The sequence below is a fragment of the Melospiza melodia genome, chromosome 6 (genome assembly GCF_035770615.1).
Source record: "Melospiza melodia melodia isolate bMelMel2 chromosome 6, bMelMel2.pri, whole genome shotgun sequence".
NCBI lineage: Eukaryota > Metazoa > Chordata > Aves > Passeriformes > Passerellidae > Melospiza > Melospiza melodia.
Genome location: NC_086199.1, coordinates 10498522 through 10518876, shown reverse-complemented (window position 1 = coordinate 10518876; position 20355 = coordinate 10498522). Strand labels below are relative to the sequence as shown.

Sequence of the window (20355 nt, the reverse complement as noted above, 5' to 3'; positions counted from 1 at the left end):
GACACCATGTGGTGCAGCAGTCCCAATATCATTGGAGATTTCATGGAACAAGAGGTGGAAACAGAGAGGAAGTCAGTGAGGGGAAAACCTCCTCCACACTTGCCACATCCTGGTGTCATGGTTTAGGCCTGGCAAAGCCAGAGCCCCCATGAAAATACACCTTCTCTGGTGTCTGCTGTGAGATTTTGACCAGGAATAAACAAAGCAGGCTCTCACTTCAAAAAAAGAAAAGTTTATTAACTAAACTACAAAAAACAATTACTAAACTACATACAAAAGAAAAAAAAAAAAGAAAACACAAGGGAAATGAAAACCTCACAAAACCACTCTCCTCCTCCTCCCCCCTAAATTCCCAATACAATACATCCTCCAAAATCACCAGTTCTGGGTCCAGCACCACCCTTTAGAATGCTCAACTTTCAGTTCCTCAAGAGGAGAGGGAGTCCTTCCATGTGTCGTGGTGGCCTTTTCCGTCCTTGTTCCGGTGCTCTCACCACCGAACAAGAATCAGGGCTGCTTCCAGGGTTGTCTTTTTAAGGATGCTTTGTCCAGTTCCAGAAAAGCACAGCATCTCACCTTTGGGACATCTGTCCCACCATATTTTATATACTCCCTGGGGCCGAGGGGTACTCACTCTGAATCTTCTTTGGCTCTGGGACATTTCTCCCCCTGGACTCAGTCTCTGTATCACACGGAAACATGGCTCTGTCCATGGCTACACGAAAGAGTCCAGCATAAAATGCCACTCCCTCTTCTCCATTCTTCCAACATCTCTCACTCTCTCTCCCTCTGGTCCAGACCTTCATCACTCATCTAGGAAGGGTTAATGTTCTGTAAGGTTTTCATTGTCCCAGAAGGGTTAAAAACTCCTCCAAGTGGCTGGACTCCTGGCTGCACCCCCCCATCTCCTCAGCCGGGCTGCCTGCTGCCAGCACATGTTTACTAAATTTCCAGATTACGGCCACAAACACAGGCTGCACTCTCTCTCTCTGTCTGTCTCCAAGGGGGGGGGAACAGGCTGCCCACTGCTTCCCGGCATTTCTTTACTTCTTCCTTCCACCCTTGGGGGGGCCAGGCCTACCTCTCCTGGGCCGGTCCGCATGGCTTTTCCCCTCCCCCCGCCCAGCCAGCAACTGGGCCGGGGGAGAGACCCAACTCCTTCCCGCCGGAAATCCAAAGAGAGACTGCCAAGGGGAGAGCCCTGCTTTTACCCTGTGTTCTCAGAGGTGGATCCAATGCCCAGTGGTTGGGCCAGATGGCAATATTCAAATCTGAGCACTCATTGGCCCCATCCACAGCATCCCAGAAATCCTGTTTCCGGGTCAAACCATGACACCTGGGAATAACCACCAGGACTCAGCTGAATGGCAGTCTCTAGGAAATCTTGAAGAAATGTCTTTCAACCATATCCCATTCATCTCCCTCCTGGACTTGGGATTTGAGCCTCATGGTTTTCCTGCAAGAATGCAGAAATTTTGTCTTCCATGGCTGACAGGCTTCTCCATGCATCCAGCTGCATGTGAAGCTTTCAAGGAGCTGTGGTTGCAGACACTGGCACAGCAGAGTAAGGCCTCATGTTTCTCCCAGCAGGCCTGAGGGAAGGCAAGAAAAAAGCTGGGTAATTAAATGGCACTCATCAGAACATGTGCAAGAGTCAAACAGCAGAAACATCCCTCCTATGCACACTCCTGCATGAAGCTATGTCCACACTTAACTGCTGAAATACTCACTTCCTGGGCTAAACAAAATCCCTGGGCAGCACCCCCACTGCTGCCTGCCCTCCCCAGCCAAACCTTCTCACTCCTCTTCTGGAAGGACATTTCGTGCTGACATGAAACAACCAAAAGCAGTGTTCTTCCAAAGTCCTGCCACCTCCATGTACAGGAGGGAGAAACGTGTTTCTGGCTAGGAGGAAGCAGCAGGTTCCCAGCGAGCCTACAGGTCACACCCCAGAGCGTGGCAGCAAAATCACAGGGCTGGCATGGAAGGAGGAAGGTGGCACATCCCATAACTGATTTCACCTTTACTGTGCCAGGTATGCGTGTCCACCACACTGCAGACTCAGCTGGGTCTGGGATTTGGGAGCCTATTTTCCCAGGGAATTTCAGCAAACAGGAGATTCAGGGACTTACAACGCTTTAAAAACTTGTTCCTCAATATCTTTACTAAAGCAAAGGTGACACTATGGGTAATTTCTTTAAAGCAGGGTATAAACATGAGTAGCTGACAGCCAGTTCATTATATCAGAATCAGTTTTCATTAGGAGGGGAAGCTTTTGTGCTTATTAATTTTTTCTCTAATTGCTTTCTCTCTCTGCTACCAGGGCAGCCTGCTGTCTGCCTGTGCCTGGAGGGCAGAGTCCTGCATACCTCATCCCTGATCTGCTAACATGGGTAACTATAAATAAATAGTGACACCTGAGAGGGGAGGAGGAGAGGGACTGTGCTTCTCAACCTCAGTCTAGTCAGCTTATGCAACAGAAGGTAACTGCTGGCAATCTGTAGTTATTGACTGAGCAGGACTATTTCTGATAGCTGAGGGCTCTGACCTGGCCAACATAAAACAAAATTCTCCACCTCTGAGCTGGAGCTGGGTAACTTTGTAGTAACAAGAAATCGTCAATTATTTAAAGTGAAGAAAATAAATACATGTTCTCCACTAAGCAGTCTTCAGTCAGCTAAATGGGGCCAAGCCTGGTTGAATTAATGCAGCTGTCATGGAGGGGGCAGTGGTGGGGCTCACATATCCCTCCCCTCGGCACCAGAGAAGCAGGAGGATCACAGAGAGGTTCCTCCTTGGCTTGTCCTGCTATAAGGCAACAGCACCTGCCTGGGAGACTGTGCCCAGGTAGAGGGTAAGAGCTGGGAGGGAGGGGATGCTGCAGACAGACCTTGCTGCAGGGACACACAGACACGAGTGAAAGTTGGGGAGGAAGAGCCAGCCCTGCCTTCTCCTTTGTCCCTGCTGTAACCTGAATCACTCATCTAAGAATTCAGCACCCTGCACTGCCTCCAACACGATCCTGCAGGGTGTGGAAGTCTGCAGGAGAGAGAGGGAAGTAGAGCCAGTGCATGGAGCAATGAGGGCCCTGGGGAGGTGAGGCTGCAGCTCCACCTCCCTGTAAGAAGTGTGCCTGGGCAGGTACACCTTACACACAAACACACTCACACACACCCACCTTTGCTAACAGCAGAGGCAGCCACAGAGTCCACATTTTCTAGGTTTTACTTCTATATCTGCAAAAAGCAAGTTTGCTTCTGTTTCTGATTCCCTGCAATTATCATGAAATGACTTCAAGAGAGCAGCTCTGTCATCTCGGCTGAGTGAATCTTTGATGTCCAGCACTGCACTCAGATGTTCCTTCCTTTCCAAAAGGACAAGAGGACAGTTAGTGAATAAGCCAAGAAAAAAAACCTAACATTTGTTTCCTATCCCTGAGTTTTGCTGGACCATACCAAAGACTGGAAGCTGCTTTTTGACACCCTCTGGCCATCTAAGGGGGATGCCATATCCCAAGAGATGTGTGGGACAGGGCTGAGCTCACAAGTCCCAAGCCCAGAGCCCACAACATCCTTGTGAAGTATTGAAAATATTCAGTTTAGGTTATTCCTAGAAAAAGACCTGTATCTATCATAATAGGATTCAGATAACTCTACATTTGACCATTTGGAGGCATTTTTGATATCTTTTCTCCCCTCAAATGGAGCCAATTCTTGTTCATCTGGAAGGTTACAGCATTTGTGTTCTACAGAGCTCTATTCCCCTGAGCAGGGAAATACTGTATTGGATATAAGGCAAATGTGTACAAGCCAAACAGTTTGAAACAGAGAAATCTGTTTTAGTCAGCAACAGTGCATCCACTCACACCAGGATAACCTCCTCTGAGATCTGGGTCTTCTGAGAACTTTCTATGCCCACTTCCTATACTATGTATGTATATGTATATATATATATCATTGCTATGCTGTATCAGATAAACAGCTTTTTAGCTCAATAGCATCTTCAAAAGTAGTAAAGTAAAAAAGAAGTAAGAAACCAGATGAAGCATAACATAATCTCTCTTTCTTTTTATTTTTTTCTTTGCCCATAGCAGTCTTTCCTACAGAAATCTAGAGACTTCCCTTCCTGCAGGTTTATCTGATGACTGTCATGTTGAATAGGCACTGAAGTAATTTTCTGCCACAAATTGTCTGCCCCACGTTTGAAGGTATTCACACTTTTGGCCTTCAGAGCATCCTGTGACAGAGAGTTTTAGACTGCAATCATGTTAAGTTGGAAAAACACAGGTACAGCACATAGAACAAAAGATAGATGCAGTAAACCACAGACTTTGGAAAAAATGCAGGTATCCAAGATCTCTCCTTCCTAATAAAACCTGTGTTTCAATTCTGTTAAATTTTCTGTAAGAAATACAAATGTATATTCTTGCTGAATACACCTTGAAACTTCTGAAAATAGTTATAGAGGGTGTGGTGAAGTGTTGAAGCCAGAAGCCAAGTGTTTGGAAGTTATGAAATGCCCAAATTAAAGATGTTCTTGAAACCTACATTCGACACATATGGTCCTGTAAATTCTGCATTAAGGTAGTACTTTTCCACAGCATTTCTGCTTTGTTGACAGCAATTTCATCCATCCTCCACCTTTACAGGAGGACATCTCAAACTTCAGCAGTTCATGTCTGACAAGGATATAAAGCAGGCACCAGTGAGTACATTCATAGGGTCACTGTGCCTGGCCCAACACACTGCAGAAGTATCACAGGACTAATATTGCTGTAGGTTTTCTGGTTTCAAGTGATCATGTAAGAAAGTACAGAAGTCAAAGCAATCAAAGACATTACCTGAGGTCAGGAAATTCTTTAAGAATGGGCAGAAGTGCTATCTTCATCCCCTCAGGATCAGAAGTTTGAACAAGCTCTAAAATTGCTTTTATTGGATCCTTGAGAGAGCCAGCTGCAGGACCCTGGGAGAAAAGCAATATTGTGTTCAGGGCAGGAGAAACAGCACAGCACATTAAGAGCTGGACTCATGTCAGACTGGGGATCTCTCTGTGTGGGTTAGAAGCTTTGCAGGAGTGTCTGTGCATGTATAGAAATCTGATTTTCCCCACAGGATAGCAGAAAAGGACCTGGGGAGTGGCCACAGACTGCTTCCAGGGTGGCTTCTTCAGCAGTGCAGAGTCCTCTCCTGCACTTCCTTAGGCAAAGCTGGCAAATGTACCTCATTTTTCCTTAAACTGCCTTTCCTTTCAGGGCCATTTCCTCTTGTGGGATGTGGTTTGCCCCTGAAGGTAAGCACAGCCCTGTGCTTGACTGTGTGAAAACAAGCCTTGTTGGCCAAACATGATGGCATTTCTGCCCCCCCAGAGCAAGCCCAGGGACAGAAAAGCAACTTTAGGGAGAGCATAGATCCTCTAATAGAAAAAAGTTGGCAACAGGGCTGGACAGTGTAGAAAACATGACATGGTTGGTAGATGTTGCACACAATGATCTCCCTCTAATCTAGAGCACACAGGAGAAAAAAGTCTCATCAAAAAACACACAGCATTTTCAGCAGAGCTGGAGAAGCAGAATGCAGATGAACCACCAGGAAGAGAGCTCCAGGTCTTGCTCACATTTTCCATCAGTGCAGTAATGCAATTTAATTGCTTCCCTGAATTATTGATGCCACCACATCAACAGAGAGTGTGACAAAGCAAACCTGGAGAACAGGCTGCCAAAATGGGGCAGGAGAAGCCCAGGTTCCCCTGATCTGCAGGGGGCATTAGAAACAGCTGGTCACGTTATCCATGCAGCTCCTCTGCAATGAACATAAATTAAAAATAATAATAATATTTGAAGACAGCCTTCCCCCTCTCCCCCTGCAGTGCAGGCACACAGCATGTCTAGCTCTGCTCAGTGCACAAGCTGTACTCAGCTCCTGAGGCACTGGTACTGTACAGCTTCATACTTGGCAAGCTCACTATTACAAAATGCTAATTAATTTGAAGGCGTCAGATTTAGTTAAGCACTGCATAGGCAGGCAAGGTCAGAGGTAAACAGCCTGCAGTCTAAAGGGGAAAAAAAGAGGTGTTTTGTCAGCAGTGTTTAAGTGCCTTTGACACGTACTGCTCTTAGGAGAGAAGCAAGGTATTTCCTAATGTGTTTTGAGAGCAGAGGGGAAGGAAAAGCCCAGAGAGAGGGCAGAACAGGGCAGGGAGCAGGAGCAGCCTGTGCAACAACTGCATGATAAACTCAGTCTGCAGCAGAGTTCATATTTGGCATGCATAACTGTGAGCCTCATGACTGAGGAGCAGGCTGTCCCCTGCAATCTCTCGAGCATTTCACCTCCAAGGCTTTCAGTGCTCTCACATCAAGTAAGAAAGTGCACACACTGAGGACACTGGGGAAAATTTCTAACCAGATGCAACTCTTTTTCACCCAAGCTCAATGTAGGGTTTTAATAGATAATTAGATTTCCTCTATTTCCTTTGCACTGTTCCATGCACATTACATCCAAAGCTGATGCTGAGCACAGCATTTCTGGTAAACTTCAGAGTTAAGATTAGAGAACCCTCCTGCTATTCCCCATGTCTCAATTGCTGAAAGCATTAATTCATCTGTGATCGATCACTCCAAGAGAGGGGGGAATTCAGCTAAAAGCACTGGCAGCTCCCAGCTTTCTGCCATGAATCTAATGCATTAATTGTAATGGGTCTGAGAGGATTTTAGAGAAGCCTACAGACAATCATTTTTATTTCATTTTATTCATTGGACAAGGTAAGAATTGCTGACATATGGCTTGCAAGGGACTCATTTATGAGAAAATAGATTTTCAGTCCCTAGCACTTAAATAGGCAAGTTGTGAGAATGACTCAGCATTTGTGAAATCATTAAAACCAGTGCAGCCAAGGGGTTTAGATGCTGTCACATCTGAGTCCTGTTACCAAACTGACTTTGCAACCACTGCTGTGCTGCTCAGCCCAGCCCCTTATGGAGCACCATGCCTGGGCACTCTCAGCCTGCATCTGCTAAGGAGCCATGCCAGGGACATTGCACAGCAGTGATTCTCCAACTGCACCAGCTGAAGGAGGGGACACTGCTGCCAAGGCAGTCCTGGCCCTTGGTAACCCAGGGACTCGTGTGACAGCCTAGTGGCACCCACAGATGCTCTGTGCAGCACTGCCAATTACACCAGATTATGAGGTGAGACTTTTAAAGCTTCTGAAGTTGTTTCTGCAAATCAGAACCAGCACTTTGCACAAGTTTTCTTCAGAGGTGCGGCTCTGCTTTTACACCCAATCCTCTGCAATGTGCTTCACCTCCTAATGATGTGAGGTGTTTACCCCTGCAGGAAGACTCGTTCCTCCCCACAGCCGTCAGCAACCACAACAGCATCAGCCTGTTTTGCCATGAGGAAATGCCAGAGCACAGGGAAATGGCTGAGGCAGCCATCATGCCAGCTCTGAGGGGTGGGAAGGGCCTGTGGGGAGGGAGGAGGCTGGATGGAGGGGGGGCAATGCACACCCCGTGCCCAGGGAGGAGCAGCCTTACAGGGCAATGCACAGAGCAGGTGGAGGTGGGGAGCTGTTTGCTTCATCACTCCAGAGGCTCCAGGGTAAGCACTGCCACCCCATGCCAGCTACCAGAGGGCTGATGGAGGAGCTGGCAGCTCTGGAGCTGTCTCACCAGCTCAGAGGAGCACGCCTCACTCTTGTGTCAGTGGCAGCAGTGCAAAACTTGCATCTTCCAGTCACACATTTCAAAACCATGAGCTAACAGCTTCTGACAGATCAGAAGAGCTGTCAGCATATCTGAATGTCATTTCAGTGAAGCTTGATACCCCTGTGGTAAAATTCTTAAGCTTTTTTGCAGTCTTCAGAGTCTCTTCCTCTGCTGGTATTGTTCTTGATGATAAAGAGCAAAACTGTAACCATATCAAAGACTTACTAAGCACTCTTTAAAGATGGTTTGCATCATCCTATGATCTTCTTCTATCTTGTTGACAATCCTCCTCCTCTGCATAGCAGATGTTTTCCTGGGAGTGGTCAGGAGGGCCTGCAAGTATTCTGTAACAATGATGGCATTGACAGCCTTGACCAGGGCCTGTTCCAGAGCAAAGAGACCCAGATTAACTTCCCTGCACTGAGCAAGGCCCAGCCACACTTGTACCATGGCACAGAGCAGATATTCTGCCCATGCAGATGGCTGCCCCATTTCTTTGCTTAAATATTAATTTAAAATGCTTGATCCAACACTTGGACTATCTCCAAGCAGCATGTGGATCACAAAGCTTGATGGTAAGTGTGGAGACATCAAATCAAAAGCAATGGGAGCAGTTAGCTGAGCCAGAGGTCACTCACACTCCAGAGCTGCAGCAACACTTGGCTTGGCTCACAAATTATCACCTGGGGGGAGCTTGGGCTGCAGACAAAGCCAGATGCAGCCTCCCTCCAGCATCTACACTTGACACAGGGCCCTGGGGCACACAGCTGTGGCTGGGCACAGAGAAGTCACCTGGGCAGCTCCCTCTTAGCTCCCAGTACTGGCTGAGGAACCCCAGTGCAGAGCCATGCAGTGCCTGACAGGGACAGGGAGTGTTTCTGCTGGGGGTGGGCTGCTGCACAGAAACCACATTTGGTTAGCAATTGAAATCAGAGCAGGGTTAGGCTGCAGTCCAAAGGTACAGGAAATCCCCAGCTCTGTCCCAAACAGACAAAGCAAGGCACAGAGAGCTCTGGCACAGCGCTTCACCACTGAGCTGCTGCTTGCCCCAGCACTAATGGGACATGATGTCCAGTGACAGCCTTTGAACAACAGCAGAATAGATCCTACTTTTTTGTCTTCCATTACTTTTTCCATATTGCAAAATGTTAATTAAAATCATCGCTGACAAAGGGACTGATGACCTGGGAGTCCCATGCTGAGGAGGACACATTGCACATGTAGCAACAGCAAATCCAGCCTGCACAAAAGAGAGAATTCCCCAGGTACCAACCTCATTGCTGAAGAGATAGACTCAAGGCTGCTGTAAGATCCTATAAAAGCTGTTTAGGCTACTGTAAAGGTGAAAAAACTTGGGTACTTTGTGAGGTTGTTTGCCAATTACTCTGCATGAGACACTGTGCCCTTTAAGAATTTGGACTTTTCACCCCACTCTGTCCACTCTACATCAAAGGGATCGATAATCCTCACAAATAAGGTTGAAACACATTAGAAGCTGAGAAAATTTCCAAAATAATTATATTGGAGCAATGGTAGGAGAGGAGGGAGCCCAACATTCCCCTCTGTATTTGGGAGGTACATTCAGTTTCCACATTTCTTCACTTGTTGGTTTCTCTGCTGAAATTACAGGGAGGTCCCAGCTGTCACTACCCAACCCTGGTGGATAGAGGTACTGGACTGAGACCACCAGATATTTAAAAGCCCATTTGACAACAGAGAAAACTGCAGTTTAATTTTCTAGTATTGTGCCATCCAAATGTTCAATTACTAGTTTTAGTGATTTCACAGAACAGAATGGTTTGGGTTGGAAGATACCTCAAAGATCATCTAGTTCAAACCCCCCTGCCATGGGCAGGGACACCTTCCACCAGAGCAGGTTGCTCAGTACCCCATCCAACATGGCCTTCAACACTTCCAGAGATGGGGCACCCTCAGCTTCTCTGGGCAACTTCTGCCAGCACCTCAACACTCCCACAGCAAAGAAGTTCCTCCTAAAATCTAATCTAAACCTATTCTCTTTTCGTTTGAATCCATTCCCCCTTGTCCTTTTACTACATGTCCTTGGAAAAAAATCCCTCTCAATCTTTCTTGTAGGATGATTCCTGAGTAACATATTGTTCTCACTGTCTTACTTATTTCTTACCTCATATATATCTGTTTTTTTCTTCCCAAAGGTCAAAAAGCTTTGCTTTAAGCATTCAAGGATGTGGTCAAAACCACTGTCACACTTTTTGAAGTGGTCCTTCAGTGTTCCCTGAGGAAAAGAAACAGACAGAGTCAAAGGGTGCACATGTAGAGACACCAAACAAACAACAGACACAGATTATTGTGTCTTTGCTCTTTCTGCTCTTGGAAACAGATTTCTCCACCAACTGCAGCATCCTGTGTTTTTATTTCAAAGAAAGTCAAAACATGAAAGAAAGAAACTATTCCAACTCAGGAAGGATGTACTAAGATCTTAAGCCCAAACCTGGAAGACTGAAAACCTGGTCCCTGGGCCTCCTGTTCCCCCCAGGGCTGCTGGTGCTCTGTCAGAGCCACCCCCAGCTCCCACACAGATGTGTGGGCCCGTGGGACACGCTGGCAATGAGCTCTGGGACCAAAGCTGCACAGCGTAGCCAGAGTTTCTCTTGTCGTTTTCCTTTTGCTGCCTCCAGCCTGCCCGAGGGAGCCTGAGCAATGAGGCTGGAGATGCCCAGGGGAGCTTCCCAGGGAAATGCACAGGATCACACACTGTCAGGAGCCTGGAATTCTGTGTTTTCCAGACACAAGGGTGAACAGTGCCTGGGCTAACAGACTGATACTAGAAAGGATGAAGGAAGGGGACTTTATCTCAAGGCAGGGACACATTTCTGGTCAGCCTTCTCTACAACCTGACTAGCCAGCACAGCCCTGGGCTCTGTGAGTTATCACTGTCCTGGGAAGACGCCCAGCTGCTGGGAATTAATGGGTACCAGGTGAAATTCAGCTTTCTGGGCTCTGGGCAGCACAACAGCAAACACTACAAACAGTGAAACCGTGGAAAATGTGAAGCTGTCCACATACAGATTCTGACAAGGCAGAGGAGAATACCAGGCTTGAAGACCAAACTATGGCTTCACCTTTTCCAAATCAGGACATGAGGGAAGTGCATGCCAGCCATATGGTCTGCAAAGAGTCAGAATTAAAATGGGTCTTCCATACCTTGACTTTAGTAGTGATGGTCTGCAGAAAATGCTCCATAACATCATCTTCCATCCTGTGTAGAAATCCATTCACCTTAACATTCTGCTCAGTGCTGACACTGCAAATGTATGTTAACTTATGCCAGACAGTTCTGTTTAAAAAAATAAATATGGAAAGTATTGATCAGATCAAATCATGCTATTCTCTCAGATCAAAACTCTTTCTACTGTAACCAACACAGGGGTCATTGAATGGGCACATGCTCAGGTCCAAAGCTAGCTCAGTGACCTGCATTTCTGTGCTCATTAAGACACTGCCACAAGGGCACAACATGCAAATGACACCTGTACCCATCACTAGTGAGACCAGATCAATAAAAATTCCAGTATTTTTAAAAATGAGCAAGCATGAAGCAGCCTTGACAAACAGAGTCTGGGTGAGCATCCCATGTGCCTTTTTTGACAATCTACAAATACAGGACAAACAATTATCTTCCATCAGAACAGTCTTCCAGTCAGCAAATCCTGGTTAAAATTATCACCAGCTTGAATCCAGACATTCTACATTCTGGAAAGGCTCAGTGTACAACTTCATTCTCAGTAAAGCTGTGAAGGATTACATAAAAGAGACTCATAAGTATTCAGTCTAGGATCCAGCATCAGCAACATGCAAATACAGCAAACAAAGCAGCTACCTAGGCTCAACACAAGGCTCTGATGTCAAGTAATCACCGTGCATATGTTGGATTTTGGCATTTTGCTGACTCCAGAGATCCCTGGATAATTTTACACAGGAAGAAGAGAAGCAACCTTGTTTTCTCCGATGCTGCAAGTGCTTCTGAAATTAGCTTGTAGGTGCAAACATCCTCCTCCACCCTTCTGTGCTTTACTGCTTCCCTCCTTCCTAGCAACCCCAGGGAGTGCCTGGCATATTGCTTGGGGTTTCATTCAGCAAGGCACTTGAGATTGCACCTACCAAGTGCAGCAGCACACACATCTCAGCATAACCTTTGTGCTGCTTTTCTGCTGGAGGATGATCAGGCCTGGGAAAGGAAGGACATCACAACCCACAGTGGGGTTAGCCAGGGTAGCGTCCCCACACATGGCACAGCACTGCTGTCTCCTGCTCAGTGCAGGAAGGGGGACATGGCTGCAAACCCTGCACCTGCAGGGCCTGCGAGCAGGCAGAGAGCCCTGTGGGCCTGGCCGCAGTGACAGCCCCACCTCAGCCTCCCTCTGGCTGGGACAGCCAGGGCAGCTCTGCAGGAGTGTTGCTGACAGCAGCTGGCTTCCTCCATGTTTAAAGGCTGGTGTGCACGGGGTTGGATGACCATACCCAGCTGGAGGTCAAGGTTGGCCTCATACCAGTCAGAAGGAGATCAGACCAGCAGAAAACTCGTTTTGCTCCCCATGGCATGAGGCTCTGCTTTCTAACCTGAGAAGGCAGCAACTCTCCAGGATTCGTAAGCTGCTGTAGATCTGTGAGCAGCCATCAAGCTGGATAAAACTTCTCACTTCATCTTCATAGCTAAATTAAAACAGGAAGAAGCACCTTTAATCTGTTGTGCTCCATAACACATCTAAAATCAACAGCACACTGAAGAAATACTGTGTGATTTTTTTGTCTTTTCATCTCACAGTTTCAATCCCCCAGGTGGGATCTACAACATGACAAAGTCTCTGCCTGCCCAGCTAAGGGGTACCTTTGTCAGGGACCAAGAGGCAGGAGGTTGATTTGCAACACTTCCTTCTGGGAAGCAGCTCAGCTTTGTCAATAAAGGTGCAGAACAAAGCCTCAGTGTGTATGAATAACCCACAAGGTCTCTGAACTGCTTTGTCAGTCTCACAAAGGGCTTCTGCACAACCCATTTTATAGGAATTTCTTTCCTCTCATCATGTGGAGGGCCAAGGATCTTAAACCAAATCTCCATCTGAAATACTACCTAAACCAGCAGTCCTGGCATTTTCTGCTGAGGGGGATACATGGGGAGAGAAATACCCAAGAACAAAAAGCAGATTAGGGGAGCCAGAGGAAGTGGTGAGAGGCCAGATGAGCAGACATTCATTCTGCTATGAGAACTAGGACAGAGCAGATCTCCCCAGTCTGCCACAGAGCCAGCAGAAAGCTGTGCCTGGGATGCCCAGCCAGGTCAGGAAGGGCCAGGCCTGGGCACCTGGCTGCCCCTCTTCCCAGGTGTGTTTAAGGTCTGAGTCTCTCCAGATCTCCCCCAAAGGCTTTATCCTGTCCCAGCTACTCCAGGTGCACTTTGTTCCCTCAGCTTTAGTCCAACTACAAATACTGAGCACACAAAGAGCAGTGAAGTGCTGTGTTGTCAGTAACAGCTTCATGGGAAACAGCCATCAAGATCCAGGTGAACACAGCATTACCAGCTGCTTCATCGGGGTTTCTTTCTTTTGAGCATTAAGAATGTTACCAAGGAGGAAAGCAGCATCCTTCCTACCTCTCCAGGAACCTCAGCCACTCCTCCAGGCACTCAGCTTCCACCTTCTCACCCAGGCTCTCGCTGACTCGCCTGGCAGCCTCTGTCTTCTCTGTTAGTATCTGTGGATTCCAATGTGTGAGAGGAGAACTGGCCAAAGTCATTTGTTCCCTATGCAGTGAACAGGAAAACATCCCACTGCTCACCCTGCAGCAAATCCTTCTGCCCTAGGCACCAACTTCTGCCTCAGTTTGAGAGTCCTCATGGAAATAAATGTATTTTTTCATCAGCCTTATTGTAATGCCTAACCCTACACCTTTGCTACCACTGTTTTTGTTGTGGTCAGCTTGGGTAGAAGCCTGTCCCTGCAGGTGTTCTCTGCTGGCCACATCCAGGCTGGCAGCTCAGCTCTGCAGACCTGCCATCTGCAGGAGCATCTGTGCCTCTACCTGACTCACCCTGGCAGATAAATTTGGGTGCAGCCACTAAAAAGAGGGTTATGCAGACCTAACTGTGTGCCCTGCACCTCTGCCAGGGTCTCTGCATGGCATGCCTCAAGAGGGCAGGTGTCACCTTCCCAGCCACCACCCTCACACCTGGCACAGCTGTGCTAAACCCCAGAGCACATGTCCTGCCCCACTGAGCCCAGCTGGGTGGCCCAGGTGTCTGCAGGAGGTGGGCTGTGCCAGACAGCTCAAAATTCACCCCACATCGGGCAGGCTTGAGCAGGTGGCAACTTAATGCTGCCCATTAGTTGCTCTGTGGAAACAAAAGCTTGCAAGGGGAGGAGGGCCAGATGGAAAAAAGGAGACAGATGGACCCATATGCTGTGCCCTCACAGTGCTCGTCAGCCAGAGACAAAGGGTGACTCACATCACAAATGGGTTTTTCCACTGCTCATAACAGATGCAAAGGCTCACCCAAAGGGGCTGGATGAAATAAGCCACACCAAAGTGTCAGAAAACCACAGCTGATGAGTTTCCATGACACCTTGATCGTTTTCTATCTGAAGTTTAAGTGTCAGCCTGAGAAAATTGAGGAGGTGGTAATTTCATAAGGCTTTCCTATTAATCTAGGCTTTTCCATCGCCCACCCCAGAGCATTCAAACCTGTCAGTTGCATACACAACAGAGTGAACCCACTCATGCTGAAGCATGGCCAGATGTTACAATATGATGTTACAAACCATGCTTTGTCCTAGTTCCAGTTAGAAAACTTTCCACTGTGAGCCAGGAGCAGGAAAAAAAACCATTTTGATAGCTAAACATCCCCCTAACACAGGTACATCACTGGGCACATCACTGCTCCATGGCCCCAGCAGGTACAGGGCAAGGCAAGGAGGAAACAGCCCCTGATGTGAGCTCTGCTTTTGGTGCCACAGTCTGAGATGGGCCAGAAAAGCCAGTGCTTGCCAGCTAAAGCAAAAACCAGCTGCTGCTGATCTGCAATGCTTCCAGTGCCTGAGGCTGCCATCCCAAAGGACCATGGAGCTACTTCCCTCTCTCATGGCCTGAATTGGGAGTGCCACTGGGGTGGTGGAAGAAAGCAGAGAATAAAGAGCCATGACAGCCCAAAGCCATGCCCCTGATCTCCAGCATCACTTAAACCCACATATAAACTCCAGGATTTGTGTTAATCCTTCTGCAGGTCGTGATCCACACCCCCTCTGCCCACAGTACGAGCTGCTTACGAGTCAGCAGGGTGTGCTCCTCAGGTGTGCTCCTGCAGACTGTCAGCAGGAGTGCTCCTGCAGTGTTCTCCTCAGGTGTGCTCTGCAGTGTGCCAGCCTGTGTGTGCTTCTCAGGTGTGCACCTGCAGTGTGTCAGTGTGTGTGTGCTCCTCAGGTGTGCTCTGCAGTGTGTCAGACTGTGTGCCCCTCAGGTGTGCTCCTACAGTGTGTCAGTGTGTGTGTGCTCCTCAGGTGTGCTCTGCAGTGTGTCAGTGTGTGTGTGCCCCTCAGGTGTGCTCCTGCAGTGTGTCAGTGTGTGTGTGCTCCTCAGGTGTGCTCTGCAGTGTGTCAGTGTGTGTGTGCCCCTCAGGTGTGCTCCTGCAGTGTGTCAGTGTGTGTGTGCTCCTCAGGTGTGCTCTGCAGTGTGTCAGACTGTGTGTGCTCCTCAGGTGTGCTCTGCAGTGTGCTAACATGTGTGTGCTTCTCAGGTGTGCACCTGCAGTGTGTCAGTGTGTGTGTGCCCCTCAGGTGTGCTCCTGCAGTGTGTCAGTGTGTGTGTGCTCCTCAGGTGTGCTCTGCAGTGTGTCAGTGTGTGTGCTTCTCAGGTGTGCACCTGCAGTGTGTCAGTGTGTGTGTGCTCCTCAGGTGTGCTCTGCAGTGTGTCAGTGTGTGTGCTTCTCAGGTGTGCACCTGCAGTGTGTCAGTGTGTGTGTGCTCCTCAGGTGTGCTCTGCAGTGTGCTAACATGTGTGCCCCTCAGGTGTGCTCCTGCAGCACCCTCGGAGCCCTGTGCTGTGCTCTGCAGAGCCCCCTGCACTGCCTGACCCGCCAGGGCAGCAGTCCCAGCAGGGATGAGCAGGAGCAGCCTGCCTGCAGTTTGCACTGCCAGCCAAAGGGCCCTGCCATGGCTCAGCAGCTCTCCCTGCTTTTATAAAAGTGCTCTGCAGAGCTCACACTGAGCAGGCTGGGTAACACACACCACCACTTTCCAAAAGGTTACATAAAGATCCAGGAGCATGTATGAAATTGCAGCTTCAGCTTGAATCAGCTCAGGCTGATCCTTGGTTTAGTAAGGGGGTATTTTTTTTCCCCAAAACAGGTTTGGGAGCAAACAGACACAGCTTAAGTATGGCAGCCAGCTTGCAGGCTTTTAACACACTGAGCCTGGACTGAGACATGCAAAACTGGGTCTTGCCAAATAGCCACATGCTTGTGTGCAAAAACACCACAGCCCCAAAGACTGGAGCTTTTCATTTCCCCCCCAGTTTACCTCAATGACTGCAGCATCTGCCCAAGGGGGTTTCCCAATATCAAAGGCTTCTTTCAGTGCTCTCCCCACTTCCTTCTAAATGATAAAAGGAAATTAAAAAGTACAGTTAAGATACAATGGCATTCATAAAGTGTTAGGTTTCCCAGCCTCTCATTATCCATTTGGAGTAGATGAATTTCTGCCTCCATTTTTTTTGGCTGTCTCTTTTAACCCAAAGCCTGGCTGTTTTCCAGCTGACCTAATAACATTTTTCTGTTTTGTTCTACATTGTTTGTTTGAGTTTAAGTGATTTGCAGCTTTCTTTCATCCCAGTGTCAGCTTGGGTTATCTACAGTCTTCCCTAGTTAGCTTAGCTCAAATGAAGGCGCCCACACAGCAAAACAATGCTTAGATACATGTCCATGCTGCCAGCTACTGTAGTTGAGATTTTCCACCCTTCCTCTCTCCAACCAGCATCCAGAGAAAGCAGCCAGCATTAATTAAAACCATTCCCTTGCTTAAGCCAGGGACTTGTGAGTGCAAAGAGGAGCAGGCTTAGTGTTTAGAGCTACTGTCATGGTGAGATGGGCCCCATGAGGCTGCACAATGGGAAATTTCCCAAGACTTGGCTGGCTTGTGCTAGTTTGAATGGCTGTAAAAACAAAACTAGCACTGCAGAGAAAGGGCTTGTTGCTTAAAACATGATCTGACCTTTACAGAAGCTTTAAACTCAAAAATCTGGCTTGCTTATTTATTCTTTCATTTCTGAATCTTCCTCCAAGGAATATAAAGTCTGATCTCCCATTTTGGTCTTTGTTCTCTTTTGCCTGATGAATTAGGAAATTTGTGGCTGTCAGCTGAAGAATTTCATCAAAAGTATATTCAAAACAACTGCTCTCCCATATTCACTGAAAAGTGTTAATCAAAGACAAACAAGCAGTTGTAAACAACCCAGAAAAATTTCTTTCCTCACAAGTGCCATCACCTGACTGTGAGCAAATGTGTGAACACTATGTGCTGAGATAGCACATCCCTGCTGAGCTGCACAAACACTTCAAGCCTGCCCCCCACAATGGGACAAAGCATGGCTTAGTGAGGAACTGCAAGGCAGTTAATAACTTGTTGAGGACAGCACTTAGTTGTTTTGGATCAGATTATGTGTCTGCATTAGAAACAGCCTGCTTGTCTGTAGCTCTTGTAGTGACACCAGCACGTCCGGCACCAAAGCTCCAATGTGGAGGGGACCAAAACTTCTGCTGTAATAAACAGACCCAGTTTACTTCTTGTTTCTTCCTGTCTGACCAAAATGTTGCAAGGCTTCAGATCCATGGATGGTCAGTACACCTGTGCTGACTGCAGAACATGAACTTCTCAGTCCTCCTTCTGTCCATTTGAAAAAAATACAGGGGTGGTGGGGAGAAGACACAGAGCCAAGTGATCCTTGCAGGGCAGTGTAAATGAGCATCAGAATGAGCCCTGGCACCATGCTGGAAGGCCTGCCTTGGACTCTTGTCAAATTCCCCAGTACAGCAAGGGCAGAGGTGACAGACTGGCAACCCAAATCATGGCAACAGCATTTTCATTTCACCAGCTTTGTAACCTCAAAGGCACAAAGCTCCCCTGCCCCAGGTGTGTCCAGACTGAGGGGAGGACTGCCTGCATGCAGAGCTGAGTTCCCCACACTGGAGTTTCAAAGTGGTTTTCATGGCATCTGGGCTCTCAGCACCTTCAGACATGCTCACAGTTCTCAGCACTCATTTCTGTTTAAAGTACTTTTAGTTTGCACAAATATCAGGCTGCCACACCCAAAGATAAGCCAGGTATTCCTAAGCAAACAGGCCATAGCTTATTCTGGTCAGGATCCTCTCATTCTGAAATTTTAGTCATCCATTGAAGTGGCAAAATGCACACCATGTGATTTAGGCACAATAATACATGACAATTGTTAAGAGATAACAGCAGGATATTTGCTCAATAACAACTGCCTGTATATTAGCATAATGAAGGCTGAATTACCCTAGAAGCTGAAATAGAGAGATAAAGCAGGTTTTATAAGCTGTGCCACTGAGCTAAGGAGACATCCATAATTTTTCCATATGGACTCAGCTTATGTCCACTTAAGCTCATTAGCTTGAGTCTGGAGCTGCTCCCAAGCTGGCCAGGTTTGAAGCAAGCTGGAGCAATGCTGTGCTACACTGTCCAGCACTTCCAGCTCTGCTCTTTCTGTACAACTCAGCACCACATAGAGCTGGGATGCTCCAGGATCCAAGGTGGTATGAAACCTCAGGGCAGCGTGGCACAAAAGCTCATAACCAGACTGAGGTGAGCCTGCTCAGCACATGGTTTATCAGGAAAACAGAAAACCCACGGTTAAGCAAAAGCATTCTTCAGCTATTACATTAGAGGGAACTAAAAAAATGTTAAATTTCCCATCACTGTTACTCAGCATCTTTGAGGGCTTGACAATGACTCAGGGACTTGCTCTAGGATAACCTCAGTGGCACTGCCCTGAGTTAAGTCACTTCCTTCATTGAAACAAATGCTAAAAGAGGAGCTTGAGAGCACATGGTCTTCCTCAGGGTAATGATTAAAAACAGCCCATAAAGAACTTAAACACTGAAACCAGTAGGCTTTAAGCATATTGTCACCAGCTGGCACTTCTACTTGCATGTTTGTGACTACCTTCTTGTTCTTCAGGGAATAATTCTTGAGGAAAATCTCTGCAATTTAGAGTACTTTCCCAGGGATGATTCAGCAGTTTGCCATGGAATTTCCCCTCCTCTGCTCCCCAGGGGCTGGTGGAAATGGAAAGCAAGAGAGCTGAGTGTGGTAACTCCTGCTGCTGCATTTCAGCTTTAGCTGAATAAAAGAGGCCCCGCTGAGTTTTCCAAATAACGTGGTTTCCTCTGGAACTCCCCATTGCCACAACACATCTTCCCTGCTTCATTTGTATTCCACATGTCTCAGCAGAATTCTTCAAAGAGGGAACTTTGCTGAGAAAAGAAAGGGATACTGCAGGGCTGGGGTCACCTATGGGATCACAAGACAGGATTCTCTGTGGAGGACTGCTGGGTGGGCACCAGCTGCACAGTTTCTTGTGCTGAGCTCTGGAAATAATCTTTGCTCTAACATCATCAGTGTCAGTCCAACAGGCTGGAGAGGACTGTGAGGGGTTCACACAGAGACAAATTTAGCAGCCTCAATATCCTGCACAGCTGAGGCAAAGGGGCTGTAAAAAAACCCAGCTTTGCACATGATAGGATCATTAACTGCTGGAGAGAAGATGAATAACATTTTGAAATGGCCTTCAATAAGGAAGTGGGTTTCACCCATAGTCTCCCTTTCTTCCAGATAAAAGGGCTTCTGAGCGTGGCTCTCTGAATATACAGCAAGGGGATGAAGAGAGATTTGCAAAAGTCCCAACATTTCCTTGCTAAGGAACAAGGACAAGGCAGCCTCCCTTTGGCAGCAGACAATCATGGATCTTCACACCTGGGCTCTGCAATGAAACTCGGTCAAGATGGAAACCTTGAGACCCACACATGCCTGAGCAGGGCTGGCTGTTTGACAAGGGCACCCCTTAATTTTACACCATGGGAATAAAACTGGCAGATTGAGGTAAAACTCCTGAGTTCTTACCCGTGCAGTTGCAAGTAACTTTTCCTCAGTCTTCCAAAGGATCCACACGAGGCACTGTGCACCAAGGGAAAGGCTGTGCCCGGGTCTCTCACAGGCCTGGCTGCCTCTGTGTGCAGAAACAAGAGCTCAGCCAGAGGGGCAGCATCCCGTGGGCACACAGCACCGCCTGCCTGGCACCACAGCCCCACACCGAGCAAACAGGCTGCCCTGCAAGGACCCAGCCCTGCAAGGACACAGCCCTGCAAGGACCCAGCAGTGCTTGCCAAGCTTGGGCAGCCACAGCACAGTAGATCTTGACAATGGCCTTTGACCAGCTTTTCTTTTGTGCTGTTTCTTTTTCTTCTTCCTACATTTGCTGCCCAAGTTAAGGGTTTTGTTTGTTGTTCCCCTCTCCCCTCACTGCTGCTCAATTCCTCTTAAGCTCAGGGAGAGTCTCCCAAGCACTCTTGCATGAATGCACAATTTTGCAAGTGTCACATACTCTTTCTGAAT

At 47.7% G+C, this 20355-nt stretch overlaps 1 protein-coding gene across 5 annotated transcripts in view; it reads right to left on the bottom strand.

The window, feature by feature from the left end:
- Positions 1-210: 210 nt before the first annotated feature.
- Positions 211-20355, bottom strand: part of LOC134420118 (exocyst complex component 3-like protein 2) — a 42632-nt gene continuing 22487 nt past the window's right edge. For 3 of the 5 annotated variants that reach the window (XM_063159894.1, XM_063159895.1, XM_063159891.1), the window contains 10 exons: positions 19864-19969; positions 16246-16320; positions 13329-13429; positions 12302-12394; positions 10886-11018; positions 9846-9956; positions 7928-8083; positions 4841-4962; positions 3179-3364; positions 211-1592 (listed from right to left, as the gene is read on the bottom strand). In XM_063159894.1, the coding sequence (XP_063015964.1) occupies positions 3184-3364; positions 4841-4962; positions 7928-8083; positions 9846-9956; positions 10886-11018; positions 12302-12394; positions 13329-13429; positions 16246-16320; positions 19864-19969 (1078 nt within the window). In that variant the 3' untranslated portion in view covers positions 211-1592; positions 3179-3183. Of the gene's footprint in view, positions 1593-3178; positions 3365-4840; positions 4963-7927; positions 8084-8122; positions 8943-9845; positions 9957-10885; positions 11019-12301; positions 12395-13328; positions 13430-16245; positions 16321-19863; positions 19970-20355 lie in introns of those variants that run through there. The other 2 variants (XM_063159892.1, XM_063159893.1) reach the window with 2 other exon arrangements.